This window comes from Mus caroli, unplaced genomic scaffold (assembly GCF_978045245.1).
Source record: "Mus caroli unplaced genomic scaffold, Mus_caroli_1 scaffold_19, whole genome shotgun sequence".
Taxonomy (NCBI): domain Eukaryota; kingdom Metazoa; phylum Chordata; class Mammalia; order Rodentia; family Muridae; genus Mus; species Mus caroli.
The window spans coordinates 22,309,374-22,332,849 of record NW_028227274.1 but is presented as its reverse complement, the minus strand read 5'-3'; the positions used below and the strand labels follow the sequence as shown (position 1 = coordinate 22,332,849).

The window sequence follows — 23,476 nt, the reverse complement described above, 5'->3', positions numbered from 1 at the left end:
TTACCAATGATCTTTATGTTAATAAACACTATATATATATATATATACATATATCTATATCTATATCTATATATATATATATATATATAACCTTATGAACCAGAGATGACAACTATTCTAGTACCACACAGTTGGGACATCTTATATCATAATTAGATAAAAAGCATTTCCGAGAAACAGTTTGCTGAGTTTAAGACAAAAAGTGCTCGCTCAGGCTCATTTTGCATGGTTTTGCATTAGCAAATGCTTAAACTCTAGTTTCCACTTGGCCTCTGTGAGTCATGCTTTCTGTTAATGTTAAGGTTGTTTCTAGGATACCCAGGGCCCAAGCCTGCAAATTTCCAATTAGTGTTCTTAATCAGTTACGACAAATATCTGACCAAGTGCAGTGGTGATGTCATTTGAAAATAGGGTTTTGCCATCTGCCAAATGAAATAAAAGTTCCCTCAAAAGATCAGTACCAGCCAAATGACTGAAAGACATCTGACAGAGTCCAGCTGCTGCTCCAGTGTTTCCATGGTGACAAACCAAAGTTAGATGGAGAAAGTATTTATTGTCCCTGCAACATGCAGCACTTGGAAAGAGCGTGAAGCACAGCTCAGGAATGCCAAATGCACCCAAGAAGCTGGCCAGGGCGCTGGCACCTTGAGGCAAGACCCTTTATTTTGCTATTTTGATTACAGTCAAACACTAATGTTTCCAGCACATTCCTGTTGAAAAAAACAGGGTCTTGTTATCTACTGAGATTCAACCTATATAAATACCAACAGGAAGAAACACAGTTAGTAACTGGGATTGCAGATTTGCTCAGGTGTAAAGAGATTATTCCAGAGACAGCAACAGGCCAGGAGCCTCTTTCTTTTGTTTTCTCTCTCTCTTTCTCTCTCTTTCTCCCTCCCTCCCTCCGTCCCTTCCTTCCTTCCTTCCTTCCTTCCTTCCTTCCTTCCTTCCTTCCTTCCTTCCCTCCTCTCTCTCTGTCTCTCTCTGTCTCTCTCTGTCTCTCTCTGTCTCTCTTCCTTTCTGTCTTTCTTTCACATCTACCTTGGTTTTATGTTAATAAAGGATATTTTTCTCTGCTATGGTTTTTAGTTCATTGCTTCAAATGTACCTGAAATTTCTAAGAAAACAATGCAAAAGAAGGTAGATTGCAGTTTCCCGAGTGTCTTAGTCAGGGTTTCTATTCCTGCACAAACATCATGACCAAGAAACAAGTTGGGGAGGAAAGGGTTTATTCGGCTTACACTTCCATACTGCTGTTCATCACCAAAGGAAGTCAGGACTGGAACTCAAGCGAGTCAGAAAGCAGGAGCCAATGCAGAGGCCATGGAGGGATGTTCTTTACTGGCTTGCCTCCTCTGGCTTGCTCAGCCTACTCTCTTATAGAACCCAAGACTACCAGCCCAGGGATGATCCCACCCACAAGGGGCCTTTCCCCCTTGATCACTAATTGAGAAAATGCCTTACAGTTGGAGCTCATGGAGGCATTTCCTCAACTGAAGCTCCTTTCTCTGTGATAACTCCAGCTGTGTCAAGTTGACACAAAAATAGCCAGTACAATTGACCCCTTGTCAACTTGACACACAAACACATCACTAGTAAGCCTCAACTCTTACATTCTTATTCATCCCCAAGATCTAAATAACTTTAAAAGTCCCACAGTCTTTACATATTCTTAAATTTTCAATCTCTTTAAAATATCCATCTCTTTTAAAATCCAAAGTCTTTTTACAATTAAAAGTCTCTTAACTGTGGGCTCCACTAAAACAGTGTCTTCCTTCAAGAGGGAAAATATCAGGGCACAGTCACAATCAAAGCAAAAATCAATCTCCTACTGTCCAACGTCTGGGATCCAACTCACGATCTTCTGGGCTCCTCCAAGGGCTTGGGTCACTTCTCCAGCCATGCCCTTTGTAGCACACACATCGTCCTCTGGGCTCCAGATGCCTGTACTCCACTGCTGCTGCTGCTCTTGGTGGTCATCTCATGGTACTGGCATCTCCAAAACACTGCATGACCCCTTCAGTCCTGGGCCTTCAATTACAACTGAGGCTGAACCTTCACCAATGGCCTTCCATGGCCTCTCACAGTGCCGAGCCTCAGCTGCTCTGCATGACCCCTTCATGCCTTCAAAACCAGTACCACCTGGGTGACCCTTACACATTACCAAGTCCCACTGCAGAAGGAGTACAACCTTGCCTATCTCTGGAACACAGCCTCTTTGTGCTTTCAGAAAACACTTCCCAGAACATGTCACCTCAACGATGCTGGTCTCTTCTTAATCACCGCTAATTTCTTAGCTCCAGCTAACCAGCATCAATAGTCCCAGTAATGCAAAGTTTTTGCTTTAGTAGTTCTGGTATCTTGTTAATCACAGCTGATTCTTCAGCCCCAGCTAACCAGAACCACAGAATCTTCACAACCAAAGTTAACAATGGCCCTGAAAAGAATCTTTAATTTTCCCTCTGAAATTTCACAAACCAGGCCTCCATCTTCTGCACTGTTCTCAACATTATCTTCCAAGCTCCTACACAACATCTGACAGAGCTCTTAACAACAAATGGATCTTCAAGCCCAAAGTTCCAAAGTCCTTCTACAGTCCTCCCCAAAACATGGTCAGGTTGTCACAGGAATACCCCACTCCTGGTACCAATTTGTCTTAGTCAGGGTTTCTATTCCTGCACAAACATCATGACCAAGAAACAAGTTGGGGAGGAAAGGGTTTATTCGGCTTACACTTCCATACTGCTGTTCATCACCAAAGGAAGTCAGGACTGGAACTCAAGCGAGTCAGAAAACAGGAGCCAATGCAGAGGCCATGGAGGGATGTTCTTTACTGGCTTGCCTCCTCTGGCTTGCTCAGCCTACTCTCTTATAGAACCCAAGACTACCAGCCCAGGGATGGTCCCACCCATAAGGGGCCTTTCCCCCTTGATCACTAATTGAGAAAATGCCTTACAGTTGGATCTCATGGAGGCATTTCCTCAACTGAAGTTCCTTTCTCTGTGATAACTCCAGCTGTGTCAAGTTGAAACAAAAATAGCCAGTACACCGAGCATCTCTGGAAGGCAGCAAGCACGCTTCCAGGCTGCTGGCCTCAGAAGACACGCTGCAGATATGACCTCAATCTCTCTAAGGTCTTCACCTGCCCAGGGCTTTCTCTCCTATTACAACTAAAAGACTGTGTTACAGCCACATGGGAACCTCTACTGGCTTGTGCCACTGAGGGGAGAAACGGCCATGATGCCTCCTTCTACCACTGACATAACCACACATGTAACGCATGCCTTCTCTGGGTAAGTCAAACACAGTCGGAGCATCCTTTGCCTGAAACCTCTGAAACCCACAAAATCTGAAATTTTCTAAACACTGGCAACTCATTCTAAGTGAAAATACCACACCTGATTCACACGATAGATTTGCATCAGAACACAGACACTAAAATTGTCTTCAAGCAAATGAGCTTCATGCTTAGGCCTGGGCCAGATGACTACGGCAGCTCACCATGTATTCTCAAAGCATTTTGGGTAAAGATGGGCAGCCTCTTTAAAGGCACTCTCTGGTGTGCTCTACTGTCTCAAGTTTTCCACTAATGGGGAGTGTATTTAGAAGGCATAAACTTATCATGCCTCCTAGATATGAACAAGACATGGAATTGTGTGTTTAGAAGCAGATGTCAAGTATAGCTACTACACAGAGCCCAAGGTGCTTTGTAGATTCAGTGCATGGTGAGATTTGTTCAATTTGTGACCTCGTTTGATTCTACACTAATTGCCCTTTCACGTGTTTCCCGAATGCTGTGGATTTAACATTCCACAATCAACTTTTAATATGGTAATCATGTAGATTGGAGTGTGGAGATAAACCCCAAATCCTGCATTTCGGCTAGGCTCCTTCCCAGCAACCTCATTTCTGTTTTCTATTCTGTCTCCAACCATGCCCACAAAATTGCCAGCAGGAACCACTGGGGTTGTGTAGCTTGCAGTTGCTTTCTCCATTATTGTCCATCTGCTGCTGCTGGAGATACCCATGAGGAAGAATTGTCTATAAAGGAGGTAACAGGACAATTTAAAAAAAAAAAAAAAAAAAAAGGAAGAGCCTAAACTATCCACAAAGATCATCACCTGTGAATTGAAGTTCCAAGGGGAAGAGGGGGGTGGGGAGAGAAGGGGAGGGGGAGACAAAAGTAGGGAGAAGGGGGAGACAGAAGTAGAGATACAGAGGGAAAGGCAGAAACAGAGGCTATATCTGTGTTAAAGATGCTACAAGGCCAAATAAGTGAACTTCAAAATGTAGAGGTATAAAATGGGGTGAATCAGAGCCAAATTATCTTGAACTATTTTCAGTCCTTTTAAAAGGTATGTACTATTCACCCCTGTGGCTTACCTAACACCCTGTGGCCATCAAAATCTTACAATGTAGTCTTAGTAGATCCCTAAAATGTTACCATGTCAAAGCTAATACTGTCACCAGATAGCATCTGAAGCCTACAGCAGAGTTTACCCTCTCCGCCAATGCATTTGATAAACTTTTTGATTTATGACCTTCTCTGTTGTGTAACTCAATAAAATCTCATGTGACCAGTTTCATGGAGGACCATAGAATTTAAAGCCAAAGTCATTCATATTTGGCTCTAGAATGAGTTATCTTATTCTCTTTGCTTTGAGACGTGTTTTTGTATTGACATACTCCAGGAACTCTTGATAATTAATCTTGATTTTCAGCTTCATTAGAATGAGAAAGGATGCTTCAGAAATTGGTGAGTCCCACCCTCCAGTTGTGTGAATTGAGAGTGTTTCCAGAGAGAAGTAGCCGAATGAGGGAAGACCTAACCTGATTGTGGGTGGCACAATCCTCTAGGCTAGCCGTTCAGATGGGGTAAAAAGTTGGGAAAGAAAAACTTCACCAAGGCAAGAACTTTCTCTTTGCTTCCTCATTATACACAGAACTTCCTCTTCTGTTCTGCTCTGTCATACCTCCAGGCCATGAAGGACAGACACCTCTGACATCATGAGCCTAAATCTCTCCTCCCTTAAATGTTTTGGCTCAGATGTTTTGTCATAGAAGAAAACCTAACACAGACCCCACTGCATGTTACTGAGTCTCACTGCATCTTTTCACACCTATATTTCCCACTGTGACTCAAACAGGACTAGGCTCACTCTCATACTTAAGTGGCTCCTTGATAGATCAAGTGACAAGGCTACTGACTCTTCCCAACACATGCCTTTAAATCCCAAGACTCATGGCCAATGAACATCTCACACCCTTGAGAGATGTTTGAAAACACAGATGTGCAGGTCTTACTTTTTCTAATTGTATCATAAGGCTGGGACTGAGCATAGGATATTAAAGGGTTCAGAGATACCACCCTAGGTCCAAACTATCACTGTTTTCCCAGTGGTTTTCCCTCAGTAATTTTCACCTGGGCTCTCATTTCTATTTTTCCCCAACTGCAATCAGGTAGTTGGGCATTGTTTCAAATATGCAATACTAGTATGGCTGAACTCACATGGCAAATAATTACCAGACTTATGAGTTCCAAGGCCTTGCATGGCCCAACCTGCTTACCCATATGAGCTCATTCCATCTCCCACCACCTCTATTTTCCTCCACGTTCCACAATCTTATCTCTCCAGCTACCTATAGGACGCTCAGGCATACCAAAGCCTCCACTCCATTTCCCACTGAACAAGGTGTTCCCATGGTCTGAAGCATTCTTCTCATCCTTACTCATTAAGACTCATCCCGTCTTATCCTTTCCTGGTGCAGTCTTATCCCACAACTTTCTTTCCTAAAAGACTTTTTACATTAATATTTTTACAAGATTTGACAGTCTTTTGAGATAGTATAATATTAGTTACAAAAAGCCAGTCCTCTTTTATTAGAAATACTGTTCTGAATTTAGTGAAAAACTCCTGGACTAAAGTAATTGAAGTTGGGTGTGGTAGTGCATACTTGTTGTTCTGGGAGGGTAGTGGGAGACAGAGGCAGAAAAATCAATAGTCAAGAATCAAGACTCAAAAGGCCAGTTTGGGCTATGTGAGACCTAGTTTCAAGCAAACAAAAACCAGTGAAGCATAATCTATAAATGCTCTGCACCGGATGCCTGGCAAGTGTGCTGGTGTTTCCAGTGTCATGCACTTCTCACAACTGGTAGCCACTCCCATCATGCAACACTTCCGAGTTGTCCTTATAACAGTGGTTCTTTGCTGTTACAAACACTTCAATGGCTACCCCTGTACACTTCTTCAAGTTCTCCCAAGAGCCCAACATTTTTTTCTGCCTTGCCCCCTACCACACAGCTGACTGCTCCCCTCCCAAAGCCACCCATGTGTACTGCCATCATATTCATTTGAACATTGTCTTATGAAACTGTGATCTTTATAATGGCCATAGTTTCAAACGCTAGAATATGTAGGCATGAGAAAATACAAGTAGATTAGTAAGTGCATAAGATTTGGGGACTGTTGATAAAAGGTGCTAATGTTCCTGGCACATCAAACTAGGTCAGTCATTAAAAGCAAAACTCAGAACATGTGTCAGTATAAAATGTGTTACCACAAGGCTGCTCTGGAAAAGCAGGCAGTTTGAGTTTCCCTAGTGAAGATGCCTTACTGTGACAAAAAGCGCCTTGGTGACAAAAGCTCTCAGGGCTGTGGACAAGTCCAGACACACAGACAACACTAGGTCAGAGGCAATTGAAAATTTTCTTCTTCTGATGTTACCATGCAAACTATTCTACCCTCAAATGAGAAGGCAAATTTGCAACGCTGGTCATAAATTTAAGAATTGTAGGGTCAGAAAATGGCTATCTTGAGTCTTGCAAGCATTTGCATCCCATTCCGGAGGCCTGCCCATGGCATACAGCCATGGCACACTGTCCACTCCTCCTCCTTCCCCTGCCCTGTCCATGGGTCTGTAAGGGAGAAATGCCAGCATGCAGCAGGCCTGGACTGGCCACTTCCTCCAGAGGGTCCATCTCTACTCACCTTTTAATCTCATGTTTATAAAACCAAAACCACATGGCAGGAGCAAAGCTCTCCGGAATGAAATGATGTCTCTGGGGTAATGGAGATTCTGTAACCAAGCCTTCCCAAAGTTCCTAGAATTGCCTCTGGCCCCTCTCTGAGTCACAATGTCTTTGGAAAGCCTTTTTAGGATAATCAAAGGCATTCACCATCCAAAAGGCACCCAGGACCACTAAGCTTTGAAGGGCCTGGTTCATGAGGTACAAGTGTGGGTGGCCCTGCACTGTGCTTGGTTTTGCTCTGTTACATCTCTGAGGTCACTGATTCTTTTTATTTAGCCAATATGCTGGCTGCTTTCATGTAAGATGGTTTACATAGCTCATCTCTTTCCTGATTGACCTCCGGAACAGTTCTCCTGTTAGTGTCTCCATTCACAGAAGAAGACCCAAGACATTGAGAGGTTAGAACAATCTCAGGGTCCCCTGGCATTAAACTGATATTAAATTCAGGGAGCCCAACTTCAGCATCTTGGGCCTAACAGTTATGAAATTCTATCTCTGTTTAGAATAACCAGCTGGAGAAATGCCTCTTTAATACTAGATAAAGTCACTTGTCCTTCCTTCCTTCCTTCCTTCCTTCCTTCCTTCCTTCCTTCCTTCCTTCCTTCCTTCCTTCCTCTCTCCCTCCCTCCCTCCCTCCCTCCCTCCCTCCCTCCCTCCCTCCCTTCCCTTCTTCCCCACTGAATACTAGCAGCTCTTCTGCCTGTATTCACATGCATGCAGAGCCTACCATCTCACCTTTCCTGCCTGTTACTCTCCATCTCCATCTCATTAATGTCCTGCTAACACCAGGAAGCAAAGAGATGCAATAGATATCCATGACACCATGGAGTAGACACATGTATATGGGTATGGCCCAAGACAAATCAATTCTGAGAAGTCTCTCATAATAATGACCTCATTTCAAGTTAAAACAAAACCAAATCAAACCACATGCTGACAAAAGAACACTTGACAAATGTGACTATACAAATCTGACAAACCTCTGTATAGGAAAGAACAGCATCAATTTCAGAAAGCAGCATCCTACTGAATGTACAAATATTCCTTGCCAGCTATTTAACAGATGCTTAGTACACAGAATATTTGTTTCAGTGTGAGTACAGTGTTTCTGTCATTGCCACCATCTTTCTGATCTCAGAGTGACAGTGTGGCCTAAGGCCAGGTCTGTTTTCTTCAGTCCTCCATGGACCTTTGCCTAACACTTCATCACCATTGCCTGTATTCAGAGACAACTTATCTTTTGTTCTCACATTTGGCCTCCAACTTGTATCTTTGGGGTTATCTGTCATTAGTCCAGAATTACCACCAGGCTTCCTCCATTTAGCCCTTTTTCTCCCCTCCTTCTTTCCCTGGTCCTTCTCTTTATGGTGCCTTGCTATGTAGTCCCGGCTGGCTGGTCCTAAATTCTCAGAGATTCTCTTGTGTCTGCTTCTCAAGTACTAGGACAATAGGTATGTACCACCATGCCTAGCCTAACCGTAGAACGTAGGAAGCAAAACTGATACTGCTCCACCCATGAGTGGATCTAATCAATGAACAACTCTTGAAAAAAGCCATGCTCTCTTCTCAAAGGCCTCTTGGGAACCACATGTCCTCATGTCCACACCATCAAGGACCACCTCGGAAGTCCAAGCTCAGCAGCAAAGGTTGTGAGCATCCTGGATGGGAAGGTGTGTGTTATAGGAAACACAGGGTCTGTGCAGGTCAAAGGGGAGCAAACTTAGCTCTTCACCAACCAAATCAGCCAGGCCTTCCCTTTAGCCAACATGTGAATAGTCTGGTCTCCTTGTGAAATCTCACACCATCAGAGTCCACTAGCCTGAGAAGCACTCACACTTGAGGACGAGCACGTTAAAAGTCTCTTGACTGGGGAGTGGGTAGCAGTCTCCTCGGTATCATTTCATAAGATGATGATCTAGCACTCTCTTTGCCAGGCCTTTATCTCTGTTTCTCTGCCTCTTAGTTTACCTTTCCTGCTTTTCAGCCTAGGCTTCACCTCTCAGCTGTACATATTTGGTTCCTCCAGGTGCCTGTCCAAATGACTGGAGACTACTAGTTCTAGGTCTTTCAAACACACCATACCCAGAGGCTATGAGTGAGCCAGCCCAGAATCCTACACTACTGGGTGCTTGGGAATCAGCTCAAACTCTGAATGTGACCGAGTCACTGTCCTGTAAACCACACTATTCTGCATCTCACCACACCCCACACTTTCTATCCTCTAGGTTTTCTACTTCCAGGTCTCAAAGACCCACCCCAATGCACACACGTGTGTGTGCACACGCACACACACACACACACACACACTGACTTTTTTATCTGAAACTAATTGCTGGCTCTGTGTGGGTTTTAGGATCAGTGTCTACCAATTTCCTCAGAATCTAGAAAGATCCCCAAATATACCATGCCATCAGCAAAGATCGAACTCCCAAGAAATTGGCAATCTAGTCATGGTTTTTCCAAAAGTCAAAAACTTTACCATTTGACTTCTTCCTCCCAGCCCAAGTAGTTCCCTCCCCAGGCTACTTCTTCCGTAACCCAGTCTTTGTTTCCTCCAGCCCGCCTTTTGCTAGACAGTGCTCTGGAAGGGCCTTGGACATTGCCACACCCCTGGCTGCCATCCAGTAATACTTCAGGAGGTCACGGGCCTTGTGAGTGCAACCCACTCATGACAGATCACTTACCATCAGATAACCCTTCCCAAGTAGCTGCTTGCTGCCCATGGTACCAGTGCCTGTTAATCTGGTTGTTGTGAAATCCTCTAGCAAGTTTATGCTAGATAATAAAATATTCTCTCCAGCTCATGTCCATATTATTTAACAATTACCTTCTATAAAAGAACACTAGCTGGGGAAGCTTCAGGGTATGAAGTGGCTAACATAACCCCCAACCTGCTTAAGTGCACATTTTTTTTTTTTTTTTTTTTTTTTTGCTGTGTATCTTAACTGTCCTATCACCCTCTTAAGGAGATCTATGGCTGAACTCAAGCCTGAGGATCAGTCAGACCTCTGCTCTTGACCACCATATCTGTTCCTGACTGCAGCTGGCCAAGCCTGGCTGTAGGAGCCAGCACTTAATAAGTCACCCGAGGCAAAGATTTTATGTTAATGTTATGTCATGCCTACTTGCTTCATAGTTCACTTTTCCCTTGTAAACAGATTGCTTATTGCCAACAATTCCCAAGAGATGGGTCAACTTCATTACTCTGCTGCAGACCCCACAGGTAACCACTGGATGAATCCTGTAACTCTGGCAACAGAGCCCTGTGGATAAGTCCTGTCCTAAAACATAAGCAGCCAAGTATATCTCATCCTTATCAAAATATAGCAAGATGAGATCACTGGTCCACTGGGGTCTGTAATTAGGCTCTCCATTTGCCCACTGCTTCCTGCGGCTGATGGAGTCATGCCAATGTGCTTCTCCCACTTTTAGGAGCATAGTGAGTATCTCCAATCTCTCCCCTGTACTCCCGCCCACAGGCTCGCCTCATGGCCTGGCTCCCCTCATCCCACCACCCACTGGGCCACTAATTGGTGTACTGACTTTCAGATGCTAAAACAGCAGATGCACCTAGGGCTACGCTTCTTCTCAGTGAGTGTCTGTTCTCTGCAATCTTCTCTCTCCATCTCTGCCGGAATGGCTGGTTAGTCTCTGTCCATTGGGAAGCTTTGTTCCAGGATTAGCATTTTCAGAAGTCCTTTTCAGCAGCCATAGTAGTGACCATTTATGAGAAAAGCAATCCAAATGATAACTAAAACCCAATCAAAACCAATAATCAATACAGATCTTTAAGACCACCAAGCTCAAGTAATCATTTCCTCTGAATGACATTTTTTCCCTCAGGGAATCTAATTAGCCCCTCAAAGCTAAAACATTGCCCCTCTCAAACACATTCTTGCCCATCAGAGAGTCCTTCCAGTCAGTCATGTTTGGTTGGGTACAAGCTCTAAGCCATGTTTGGTCACTGTTGAGCAGTACAATCTATGGCAAGTCCCCTGTCTATTAAATAAAAAGGACACTACAACTTTGTCCATGGACATTACAATACACAAAAAACTGCCTAGCACCCCATACAGCACATGGCAAGTAAAGTGGATGTGGAGGTCAACTTTGTAAAATAAAGAGTGGGATGGAGAGTAAGGCACCACAGGCTCCTGAGACTCCTTGAAAAGTCCTGATCAGCCATACAAGCCATTAGATGAAAGATGGCTCCCAGAACACTAGTGAGACAGCAAAAGGAAGCGAGGCCAGGGTGGAGGCTGTTTCCCCTGTCTTCATTAAAGTCCTAACCAGTGGTGAAGTTCCCCCCCTCCCCATCCTTCTGAGTAACAGCATCATGCAGTGCTTTCACTGGGGCACAGTTACAGTAGAGTAAGATAATTGGCTGAGGATTTAGAGGCTTGGGGTTGGCTCAAACACTGTATATAAGCTTATTTGCTATACAATAAACTCAGATTTGCACCCTGATGCTGGTCTCAGAGTCTGACTCCCAGGACTCATCAAAGGACTCCACTGCCTCTCATCCCCCATCCTCAGTCCTGTTCCTACAAGCAAATGCTTCGTGAGTGGTATTCACCTTTCCATGGAGGAAACCTTGACCTTCCCAGGTCTACCACCAATTGGGTGGCATTCAGGATCTTTTTGGAGCTGAGCCTAGGACAGGCATGAGAGAAATATCCGAAGCCTGGCTTTACTATCACAGTTTTCTAGCAACTTACACCTGGCCATTGCTTTATAGTAGGGACAGATAGCGTCACACTAATACTGACAGCTGCAATGCTCAGAAAGCTTTACAGAGCACATAAGCATCCACCAGGCAACTGGCAGCTAGTAGTTGCTGGGAGATCTTTTTCTTCAGTGGTGTAGCTGCCCATAAGTTGCCCACACTCCTGTGAGTAACACCAGTTAAATTCATTGGTATTTAGAGCTACACTTGGGTCGAATCGTTTGTGTCTGTCATCAGTGCCCTATCTGGGGCAGAGGGACCAGCAAAAGCTCACACAACCGCCTATGTTTTCATCCTAATGACTTTTCAATTCATTAAAATGGATACTGCTGTTTCAAATACAGCAAGCACCTCTTTATCATTCTTCTTCATACAACTTACACGGAAAACACATCAATGTTTGTATTTAGCCTTTTAACTTCTGTGCCAACCATTGACAAGATCAGCAACCCAAGGAGAACTGTGAATCTGGCCCCCCAGCCACCTGCACATCTCTGGTTATATGAGCCTGCACACCTACCCCAGCAAAGGGTCATGAGGCCTGCCTCAGGCTAGCACACCTCTGTTATGTAAGTATATGGCTGCCTTGCCAATTTGTTTCGTGAAGGTGTCACATTCCAAGATGTCAATTTTTTGGAATGTGATAGACTCAAGGCTGATTCGAACTGGCTGTGTTTGGTTGCTGATTGATTCATTTGTTTTAGTCAAGCCTGTTCCTAACTGAATTCAGTGTTACTTGCTGAGAATCTGAAGAGTGAAAATTTGCTAAAACAAATACTAGAAAAAGGGTTCTGCCATAACTGACATAAGCCAGAGTGACCAGGGTTAAGAAATTCCACAACTCCATTCTTGTTTTAAAAAAAAAGATGCTGTCTCTGTGATAGCTGTAAAATGCCAACGAAAGCTTTATACCAGGAATATCATGTACAGACCTGAATTTTTAACAGATTCATAATGTTTTCTAAATCAAGTTAATTTTGCTCCAAAGTTTGGTATGTAAACATTTGAAGCAGATACACAAAGTCCCATATCGTTCTTTAAAAAAGAAAAGAGAAGAAAGGAAAGGAAAGGAAAGGAAAGGAAAGGAAAGGAAAGGAAAGGAAAGGAAAGGAAAGGAAAGGAAAGGAAAGGAAAGGAAAGGAAAGGAAAAGAAAAGAAAAGAAAAGAAAAGAAAAGAAAAGAAAAGAAAAGAAAAGAAAAGAAAAGAAAAGAAAAGAAAAGAAAAGAAAACTACCTTGGCTACCTTGTCCAACAGCCATTCCCAATCCTGTAAGCATCCCAAGAAGGAAGTGAAAGCTCCAGCCAATTATGTGAGCCTACTAAGGCCTGGTTCCTGATGTATCACTCACTCCCACACTGCAGAAGAGCTAACTCTTCATGGAGGGGTGCCCTGTGCACAACAGGATAGCATCCCTGGACTCTTCCTACCTTGGGTCCACAGGATCCCAGCATGCCAGTAGTGATAACCCAAAAGCATAGCCAGGTGTCCCTTGAATGGTAAAGCCATTCCTGGTTGAGAACTACTTCCTTAGGGATCACTAGAACTGTGCTTATCTTGCTGTGACCTCCCTAACTCCATCTCCCTGCATATGTCATTAGCCCCTTTCTTCCCACCCTACCCCAGCTTATCACCCATCCTTCTCCAACTTCACCTATATCACAGGAATTTGTGATCCACAAGATCTTCTTAATCTCTTCATGGGATTTTCCTCCCAGGGTCTCATATACCCTAAGCTGTCCTCAAACTTGCTATGTAGCTCAGGATGACCTTGAGCTCTCAGTCTTCCTGGCTCCATTACCTGAGTGCCAGAGTTATGCTCACGTGCCATCATATCTGGCTTATGTGGTGACAGGGTACAGCCCTGGCTTGTGCATGCTAGGCAAGCCGCCCACCTACTGAGGCACGTCACAGTTTCCTTTTCCTTCTTGTTCTAACCCTAACTATAGATTCCCCAGTCTCCCCATATATATGGTTTCCCTGTCCTTCCTCATATTTTCCTCATTGGCAATTTCAGCCCATCACACCGCCCCAGGTTCTCTAAAATTAGCTGGCTCTTGAGAATAATAGTGGGTAAAATACAACCAGTGAACTCAATTTGGCCGAAAACCTATTTTGGAGAGCCTAGACATTAGTATATATTTTGCATTTATAATGGTTGGTGGGGGTTGGGGGAAGCACGGGAGATTAATATTTCATGACATCTAAGATTTGCATGACAGCCAGTCATCACTGCCCTTTGGTACACGTGGCAGAAGTCTAGGTCTTTCACTCCCCAGCCAGCTGTCACTGTGCACATCTTGCCAGGCACTCTTCCGTGTTCTGAACTACACACATGGCTGAGAGCTAGATGGGACCTCACAGGTGTCGGTTGACTTAGTGAGTTTCAGAATTACCTCTGGAGAGTGGAATGTTGTATGCAACTCAACAGGATGGGGAGTGGAGTTGCACGCAAGGCCCTGTGCAGTGTTTCCTACCAGAAACACCAGAAGACAGAACAGAAAGAGACCTATTGTGTGCTGAAAGCAAGCACCTGGTTGAATAGGGGCATGCTTGGGTAGGTAAATTAAGGCCAGAGACTGTAATAAAAAGCAGGAAATATATGGGTAGAATAGGGGGTACATGAAAGAAAGAGCCCGAGCCTGTGCATGCACTCCACTGGGTTCCTGCTTTAGGCTAGACAAATGTCAAGAATGTTTTAGTCTTTCAGATGACCATACATGGTGGCAATTTGAATGAAATTGATTGCTGGGGTTTGAAAGTTTTGAGCATTTTTTGCTAACTAGATAACTTCAAATAATTTTCTCAGTAGTAAATGAAAATTCTATGATCTTTCTGCTTATAATCAAATCTGCAAAAATAAAATACAGAAATGAAATTTGCTATGATATAAACATTACATTAAAAATGTCTCAGGTAACGGATGATTAATAAAGTCTACCTTATTTGGCCAATGACCATTGTAGAAGCCATTACATGGTAATATGAGTCCAGGGTCACACTATCATTACTAAAATGATAGCAATAATCTTGGCAGGCCTATGTCTGTAAGGAAGTGTGGTATAGTGTCCTTTTTAATTCTTCTTGAATATTTGTATTTACCTCAAGTGAAGACATGCCCATATGAAGACCAGTTCTTTTCCTAAGAGTCTGAAGGATAAGTCTTGTCCAATGCAAATGTTTAAAGAGTGGGTTGGTGGGAAGTAGCTATGAACACTGAGAGCCAAGAATTGAGCTTAACTCACAGTTCAGTCCATCCCCTACTCCTGTCTCCATTGCAAAGCCCACCATACCTTCTGTCTGGCACTTGTCCCACCCTGTTCAAGGGGGTCTTTTTATTTTTGAGAACTAAACTCAAATGATGTGAGCAGAAAGTTCCACACACATTTCCAATACTATGAGTCTCCTCCTGACTTTCACAGTTCTGTCTTCTCCAATGTGCTGGCATCATTTGTGTCACAAAAGAATAAAACCCAGCCTCCTATGTGGCATCTACAGGAACCTTACTGTAGAAAGAATCAAGTATGTCCAGGGAGTTCACAGCCTTGCTTCCTGGGCCTCCAGGGCGGCTTGATTCTGAAGTCCTATGTTCAGTGCACAGAGGTTGAGTAGGTGCCTCTGCTAAGCACGGGGAGAATATTTCCCATTTTCTTTCTCGCCATCCTTTCCCGAATTGTACCCTTGCTTTGAAGTGAATTGTACCATTGCCTACCACCCCAGATCCCCTCCAACAGGCTCTATGGAAAAAGTTATTTCAAAGTTACCAGACTGTCCAATGTCGTCTCTCCTCAGGTTCATACTTTTAACTTCCCTTCACTTCCGGTTTTGCATTACTAAGGACCAAACTCAGGACCTTGCATGTGCCTAGCAAGTGCTCTATACTGAGCGACACCCTAGCTCCTTTTGATGTCTTCTCATCTCTATAAACTAGAAACTACTTTTCCCACATGCTACTAAATTCATATTAAAGTAATAACATCAGCACAATGAAATATGCATACTTCTTGGAAAGAACAAGAAAAGCAATGTTCAGAGCGGTGTCTCTGTATCCTCTCTCTACCCCAGATTCAATTCCTGCTGAGGCTAGAATATGGAGACTATGAGCTCTCCCAGGACAATCCCCTGCACCGCTGTCATCCTTGACAACTTACCAAAAGATTCGGTCACTCAAACACACAACATATGAACCTTTGAAAAGCAGAAGAGGAAGAACGAGGCCAGATACAAGCACAGCGTGAATCTGAGTCAAGAACCCTCAAGGCCAACAAGGCTAGCCCATGTCTGCCTTCAGCAACTCCACTGATTTAAATAAATGGTTTTGAGCTGCTGTATGTGTACATTTTCTTCATCCTCCTCTGAGTCAATTGCCCAAACTGCCAGCACTTACTGGGGAAGTGCTTCAGGTGCAGTGTGGCTTGGCTCTGGATGAGTTTCTTCAAGGTCCTGGGTCACAAAATGCAATGCTCATGGTAAATCCTCCTAACTTTAATCTATTTAGAAGTTTGGAGCATTCACTAGAGTAGAGCTGGTCATACAACTTCAGAAACTGGACCACTGGGGCCATGACATAGAAAGGGATCATGCTTGCTGCACATGTATCTCAAACCAGGCCCTCCTCCTGCTTTCTGGTTAGCAGGCAAAGACATGTGTGGCCTGCTGCATGTCCATGCAACCCCATGAGCCCCACACTGCTCGGTGATGGAGATGGTGGGCTAGTCTCTCTGCAGTGGGGGTTGGGAGAAACACACTCATTCTTGGTGATTGACGTTCTAAAGGCTGTCCAATATTCTGAGTTATTTTTTCCTACACCAGGCTGCTGGGTAGGCTAAATTTGACTCCCACACATATTTCCAGGATGAGAGAGAATGTAGAGCCTTTGATACTGATAAGAGCATGCCTAGCATCTGGCCTCAGCAGCAAATGAATAGGGTACCTCTGTGGCCCACTTGGGACCTGAGAAGCCAGGCCACCCTTCTGATGTTTTCCCCAGAATCATACAAGGCTCCCACAGGTACCATCAAGTTTCCTGTTTTGAATCTATAATAAATTCTCATAGGTCTATGGGTCCCTCTCTCTCTTTCTACCTACCTCGTTCTCTTTCTCCCGGCTTAGATATGAGGTCCATAAAGATAAAGATCATACATCTGTTGTATACATGCATATGTATATTCATACCTTTGAATGGACATCCAATAAACATGTTTACTGAGTAAGCAGATGCTGAAATGAGAATGTGCTGAATATAGAAAGATGTCTTTAAAATTACATGTTTATTCTACATATCCAAAACCAATCTGTATATGGCTACATTACCTCCAGAGCCACCAACCTTGCATATCTGTGTGGCATACCATTTATTTCTAGGCCATGGCTTTGGACTTGGATTTTGCTGTTTTGCAAAATAATAGATGGGTTTAGTAAGGTCAAGTTTAGGCTTGCCATCAGGAGAAGCTAAATGGAAGCTCTCTGAGGGATGTATGGTAGAGGAGAGGCAGGGAGCAAGGCCAGGAGGCCCTACCATCTAGTGGGGAGGGAAATCGTGATCAGTACACGTGACCTTTCACCCTCTTCCCACCACCAGGGTTAGGCTTACTTTTCACAGAGGTCTCGTACTTGGCTGGGTTTGAAAGCAGGAACAGACTGGGAGCAGGGACTGGTGGGAGCTGACAGTGGGCTCTTGATATTCTGGATTGAGTGTCTACGGCTCCTTCTGCGGTCGAGGCCCTGTTGCTCACCCACAGTGCCACCAGAACACATGCTGGCTCTCCTCCGGTCCCGGTGCCCACTGGGGGGTGGCTCAGCTGTCTCATCACCATCTTCATGCCTGAGTGCCACCTAGAAAAGCAGAATATAACAGGCAAGTCAAACTTCATAGCTTTCCTCAGGCCTTGATTGTGACTGTATGTCAACTCTAAATAGATTGAAAACTGCTTTTGTTTATTTCCCTACATTGCAGGCCACTGTTCCATCTCAAAATGACCCTCACATGTGTCCAGAGGTCAAGCTCAATCCGTGATTGCACAGTGTCTGTCACTATGGATCCTATGAACCAAATATGTGAAATTGTCAGAAATCTAAATGTTTTCATCAGATTTTCATCACCATGACTAAATATCTGAGAAAGTCAACTTAACAAAGAAAGATTTGTTTGGGTTCATGGTGTTAAATAGTTTGGGTGTGTTTGGCTCTATAGGAAGACAGTGACATCACAGTGGAAGACCATTGTGGAAGAAAGCTGCTCAACACCTTGGTACCCAAGAATCAGTGAACCAAATACCCACCTACAGGACATTTAGGAAACAGAGCCAAGCTGCTCACTCCATGGTAGCCAGGATGTAGATAGTGACACAGAGAAGAGTTTTGTCTTAAAAGGCCTCCCCTGGGGGCCTACTTCTACGACCTAGACTCTTCCTCCTTGTTACCACCACTTAACACTACAACCAAATCATGTATCCATTAGTGGTTTAAGTTGCTCCTCGTATTAATGACCAGACCAGCTCCTAGTGACTGAATCCAACTGAACCTCTGGAAGCCATTCCTATGCAAACCATAACACTAACATGGACCTCACACCCACACTTCCAGTTGACTGGCCATCGTCCTGCCTTCACTCTTCTCCATTCCTGGAGTCAGAGGCTTTCCTAAGGCCTCCTGGATTCCATACCCACTCATTTCTGAGCTGCCTTTCCCAAAGAGGGTGCTCAGAGGAAGACAGAGCAGGTAAGAGCCATGGGTTCCAGGAGAATGGGGGCTGGCTTCTCTGCTAGTCTTTCTGAAAGGCTTTCTACAGCGCTATGTACTATATGATTCCAGAAGCCTACTTGAGAACAGTTGTGCTCTCGGATAACCTTCAGTGCCTAGGGTGGAGCTTGCACATACTGCAATAAAGACATGTGACATATTGCTTTTTAAAAATATCCTCACCTAAGACAGAGGCAGGTGGGTATCTGTGAAGTTGAGGCCAGCCTGGCCTACATAGTAAGTTCTAGGACAGCCGTGAGTCAAAGGGAGACCTTGTCTCCAAATACACACACATACACACACACACACACACACACACACACACACACACACACACACACAGAGAGAGAGAGAGAGAGCGCAAGAGAGAGAGAGAGAACAGAGACAGAGAGAGTGAGAGGGAGAGGGAGCTAGAGAGAGAAGAAGGGAGGAAGGGAGAGGGAAAGGTTGATTCTCTAGGGCTGGTGAGACGGCTCAGTGAAGACACTTTACATTAAGCCTAAGAACTTGAGTTCAAATACCTTAGGAAGCATCCTAAAATGTTTTTCAATACATTTTCCTTTTAAAAAGTAATACAAATTTATACAGAGAACTTTCAGTTTTATAGGCAAAGCCTGGGCCTCTTGGCCCCATATACTTCTCTGCTTGCCTTTTATCAAAGGTTACTTTACGAAGGCCTGTGTGACTCCTTCTTCAGAGACCTTGCATATCCAGCTCTGATCAAACTCCAGGCTAAATGATACTCTAAAGCAATGGTTCTCAGCCTTCTTAAGGCTTTAATACAGCCTTTAATATAGTTCCTCATGTGCTGACGTCCAACCATAAAGTATTTTCATTGCTTCTTTATTACTGTAATCGTGCTACTGTTATGAATCATAATGTAAATGTCTGTGTTTTTGGATGGTCTTAGGCAATCCCCATGACCGGATCATTTGACCCCCAAGGGGTCATGAGCCAGAGGTTGAGATCTGTTGCTCTAAAGCTTTCCAGCTCCATTTGACTCTGCTGTGTATTTCTCACCTCAGCTTACTCTAGCTGCAAGCTTGGCCCCTCAGCCTCTCTTACTCGTCCCCATCATGGGGTTTTTACATCTGCATGCTATGTCATGTCATGTCATACCATATCATATCTAGTTTGGTTTTCATGTGTATTGCCTGTAAATCTAGACAGTAAAAAGAGCATTTCCCTTAGTGTTGAGCAGACCTTTGTGTGCTTGGCTCTGCCACTAATAAACTAGATGGAGCCAGCAGCAAGTTACATTCTCTCTGGTTCCTTGGTGAGAGTAGCTATACTTGTGAGGATATCAAAGATGAGGGGTGTCTCTGTGAGTGGCACTCAAGCAGTGATGCCCTCTTCTGACCCAAGCAGAGGGTCATAGTCAGGAAGCTCCCATACTCTTCCATTACACAGAACCACTAGGTTAGGCAACCTGCAGCCCAACTGGACCAGACTCAACTAAGCCCAGCAGCTTGTTAGGTCAAGCAACTGTGGAGCACACGGTCCAACATATGCCCAAATGTGTAAGTTTTCTTGTTTTGAAGCTGTTTACAACTTAATCCAGCCCAGTGAGAGGATGGAGGAATAAAGAGATGATGGAGAACTGGGAATGTTACATGGTTTCACCTCCCCAGGACAGAGAAGTGAACTTCTGCAAAAGCAATGGTCTGATATTTTCACACCTATGCTCCCTTGACAGGGGGAGCCTGGCTAGGGCCAGCGTCTCAGCCACTCCTGTCAAAGTTCAGGGAATTCTATCAGTAGCAAAGGCACACAGCTGATGAACAACAGGTCATCTACCTCCACCCTTCACTCCTCATTTCTTCCAACCACAACTTCTAGATAAGATGGATTTAGTGTGACCCTGCAATCATTCTCAGACACAGTATTAAAAGGGCAAGACCTGATGAGTTCACCTAAGGCTCATCCTTGTAAAATCTCACTGGAAATTCCCATCTTAGGAATCCTGTCTGGAAGCACAAACATTAAAAATGAAGGTCAATGTGTGATAAGTCACAGTTGTCATCTCAGCTTTAAACCCTAAGTGGCACTGTGTGGGCAAGCTTGAGAATGACAGCACCTCGCCAGTGGCAGTGTTCCTGAGCGTTTCTAGTCTATTTTCCCCCGTTTCTGACAGAATGCTCTTAGGCCATGTGAACTCCCCCTGACCTAAGTGTTCACTCCGTTCCTTATTAAGCACACATTTGCAGTGATATGAGAGTGTCTAACGCGCAGTTCAGATATTTCTAATTCTTTGTCTAACCTCAAAGGTCCAAAGATCAAGTGACATTCCTCTCACAGTGCCTCCCTGAGAGGCACGGCGTGCAGGACTCGCTTTCATTGCCCCATGTCAAGGAAAGGGGAGATGAACAGAACGTTCATGCAAAGCGAAGAATCTCAGGAAGTAATTTGGGCAATGCTGTGATGTACAAGTCACTAGGGGAACTGCTCAAATTCAGGTCCACGACAAGACACTGGTCAAAGGAGGAAGGGAGAGGAAAGAAGGAGGAGGAGATGGTGGTGATCGAGTTGTACAGTCAGGTGTGGTGGTACAGCCTATAATCCCAGCAACTTGGGAGCCAAGGCAGGAATATTCTGAGCACAAGGCCAGCCTGGACTGTATATAAGCCCCTGTTGTAAGTAGGAACAAGAAGAGGGGCTATAGTGAATTATGCACAATTGCTATAAAACCTCTGAAACCTTTGATTCTAGTTATTATTAGTAAATACCCAGAGGAGGAGGGTTTCAGTGCTATTCTTGGCATAGTATTTTAAATATCCTTTACTGTGGAAAATTCAGACAGACACAAGAGACAGGGATGAGTGGGAACGGTGGGACACGCACACTACCCACAGCAGTGCACCAGCTGCCAACACAGAGTCTATATTCCCCATTTATATCTCACTTTTTTTTTGTTTTTTTTTTTGGTTTTTTTTGAGACAGGGTTTCTCTCTCACTTTTGCCTTCAATCCCATGAACCAATTTTTCAAAGAGCTATCTAAGATTTTATCATTATCATCTGTAAATATTTTAATATATTCACTAAAATGATTGCTAAAACCATAATCACTATATTATTGTCCTACTTAACATAGCTTCTTAACATGATCAAATATTAATTTTGGGTGGATGACTCTAGGGAGAGACCACTGGGCCTGGGCATGCTAAACACATTCTCCACCCATGAGCTACACTGATGACTGTATAATATTAGGTCTCTAGTGACTTACACACCACCTTGTGTCATCCCCTTCCACCTAGGCTTAGTTGTGTAACTTGCTTTGAGCTATTCAAACATTTTTAATGGAGCTCAAAACTAGTACCATTTCTCTAAGTTGTTATCATTATGTGACTGTGACCCATGCCAGGCAGCTGTCTTAGTAACACATGTGACCCTTTTAAACCTGCTGTCTCACGCCTATACAATTCCGTTCAGCTGTTAGGTGGGGTGCATGTCAGTGCCATGCGAAGAGGTTGTGGCCACAACACAGCATTATAGACACTCACACCTTGCTTCCTTACCTGTGTCATTCCCTACACTGAGGCTAGGCTTGGCCACATGACTTGCTTTGCTCAATAGGCCACCAGTAAACATGGCACCAAGCCTGTCAGTATTTGTGCTAGTCTCGCTTTTCACAAATTCTGCTGTCCTGTGAAGAAGTGGGATCATTCATGACCTAGACAAATCAAGCCAGATGATCAAGGCTTCTTGGAACCTCCCAGGTACAATAAGGCCGGCCACCAGGTAGCTGAACCAAATGAAAATATCTTAGTTAAGCCAAGCCAAATTCCTGATTCTAAGAACAGTGGCTTTTGCTTTATAGCTGTTGATTATGGTATGTTTGTTATACATCAGGATATCACTGATATACCTACATACCAATAAAACACACACACACACACACACACACACTATTGAATGGAAAGTTGTCAGGAAAAGAGAATCATTTATTACCAAGTTCTAAAAATACCAGCGATTTCTCAGCCTGAAGTCTCCAGCCTTAAGATGTCTTTCTCCTTACAGAAAGAACAGTTTTAGATCTAAAAACTAACACATATGATCTGACAAAAGATTTTTTTATCTTGGCCATTTATACATTTGAAAAAAAATCACATGTGGCTATAAATTTTCAATACATTTAATTAAACATGGATCAAATCACCTTTCTGAAATGGAATTAAATTACACAAAACTAGGCCTGTCCCAGAAAGCCCAAGACATGTGGCCACCAGACATCCTGCCCCAGTAGGAAGCACTCTAGAAGTCTACCCAAGATCTCTGCAGGCACTTGAGAAATTCAAAGTCTTTTTGAGGAAAGTATTGGCTCTGTGTGTAGATTCTTCTTGCTATCCTTGCACATATTTAAAGTTGGCTGCCTAGGACAGCAAATGTTTTCTAAAAATGCATTAACATTCAGATAGGAATGAGGACCCAGACTCTGTCTGCTACCTAAAATATTTGGTTGTCACCCTGAGTTATGACTTGGGCATCAGCATAAGCCATGCCCTTCCTGAGCCCCACCCCTGGCGATACACATGTGTGATGTTTGCAGGAGATGGTCATCCAAGCACTTAAGAAATTTTAGCTGTGTTGGGCCCTTGCATTCAAATGAGGCATGGAGCATAGGATTTCGGTTTCTCAAAGTGACAGACAGACAGGATTGTCACGAGAACTTTTAGACAGAGGCATGGATACCAGAAACATTTGCTTTTGAACAGTGGAGGACTGGGAACAAGTAACAGAAGCCCCTTGCCAACAAGGCTTCATGGAGATGACACTTCAGAGAGATTGCCAGTGGGTGAATAGAGAAAAAGAAGGCAGAGGGAAGGAGAGGAAGGTAAAGGCTCCTCAAATGACCCAGTTTCCCAGTTTCAACAGGAAGTTGAGTATGGTTGAACCTCCAAAGGCACCAATGGAGACTGGGGCCATGCAAAAGCCTACCCATAGGCAGACCATGAAATGGGGAGTCAGCAAGGCCCACCA

The 23,476-nt window shown here is 44.0% G+C and overlaps 1 protein-coding gene across 4 annotated transcripts in view; it reads right to left on the bottom strand.

The window, feature by feature from the left end:
• Positions 1-23,476, bottom strand: part of Fhod3 (formin homology 2 domain containing 3) — a 423,897-nt gene that overhangs the window by 115,254 nt on the left and 285,167 nt on the right. For all 4 annotated transcript variants that reach the window (XM_021150413.2, XM_029472088.2, XM_021150415.2 and 1 more), the window contains exon 10: positions 17,348-17,589. In XM_021150413.2, coding sequence (XP_021006072.1) covers positions 17,348-17,589 — 242 coding nt within the window. The remainder of the gene's footprint in view (positions 1-17,347; positions 17,590-23,476) is intronic.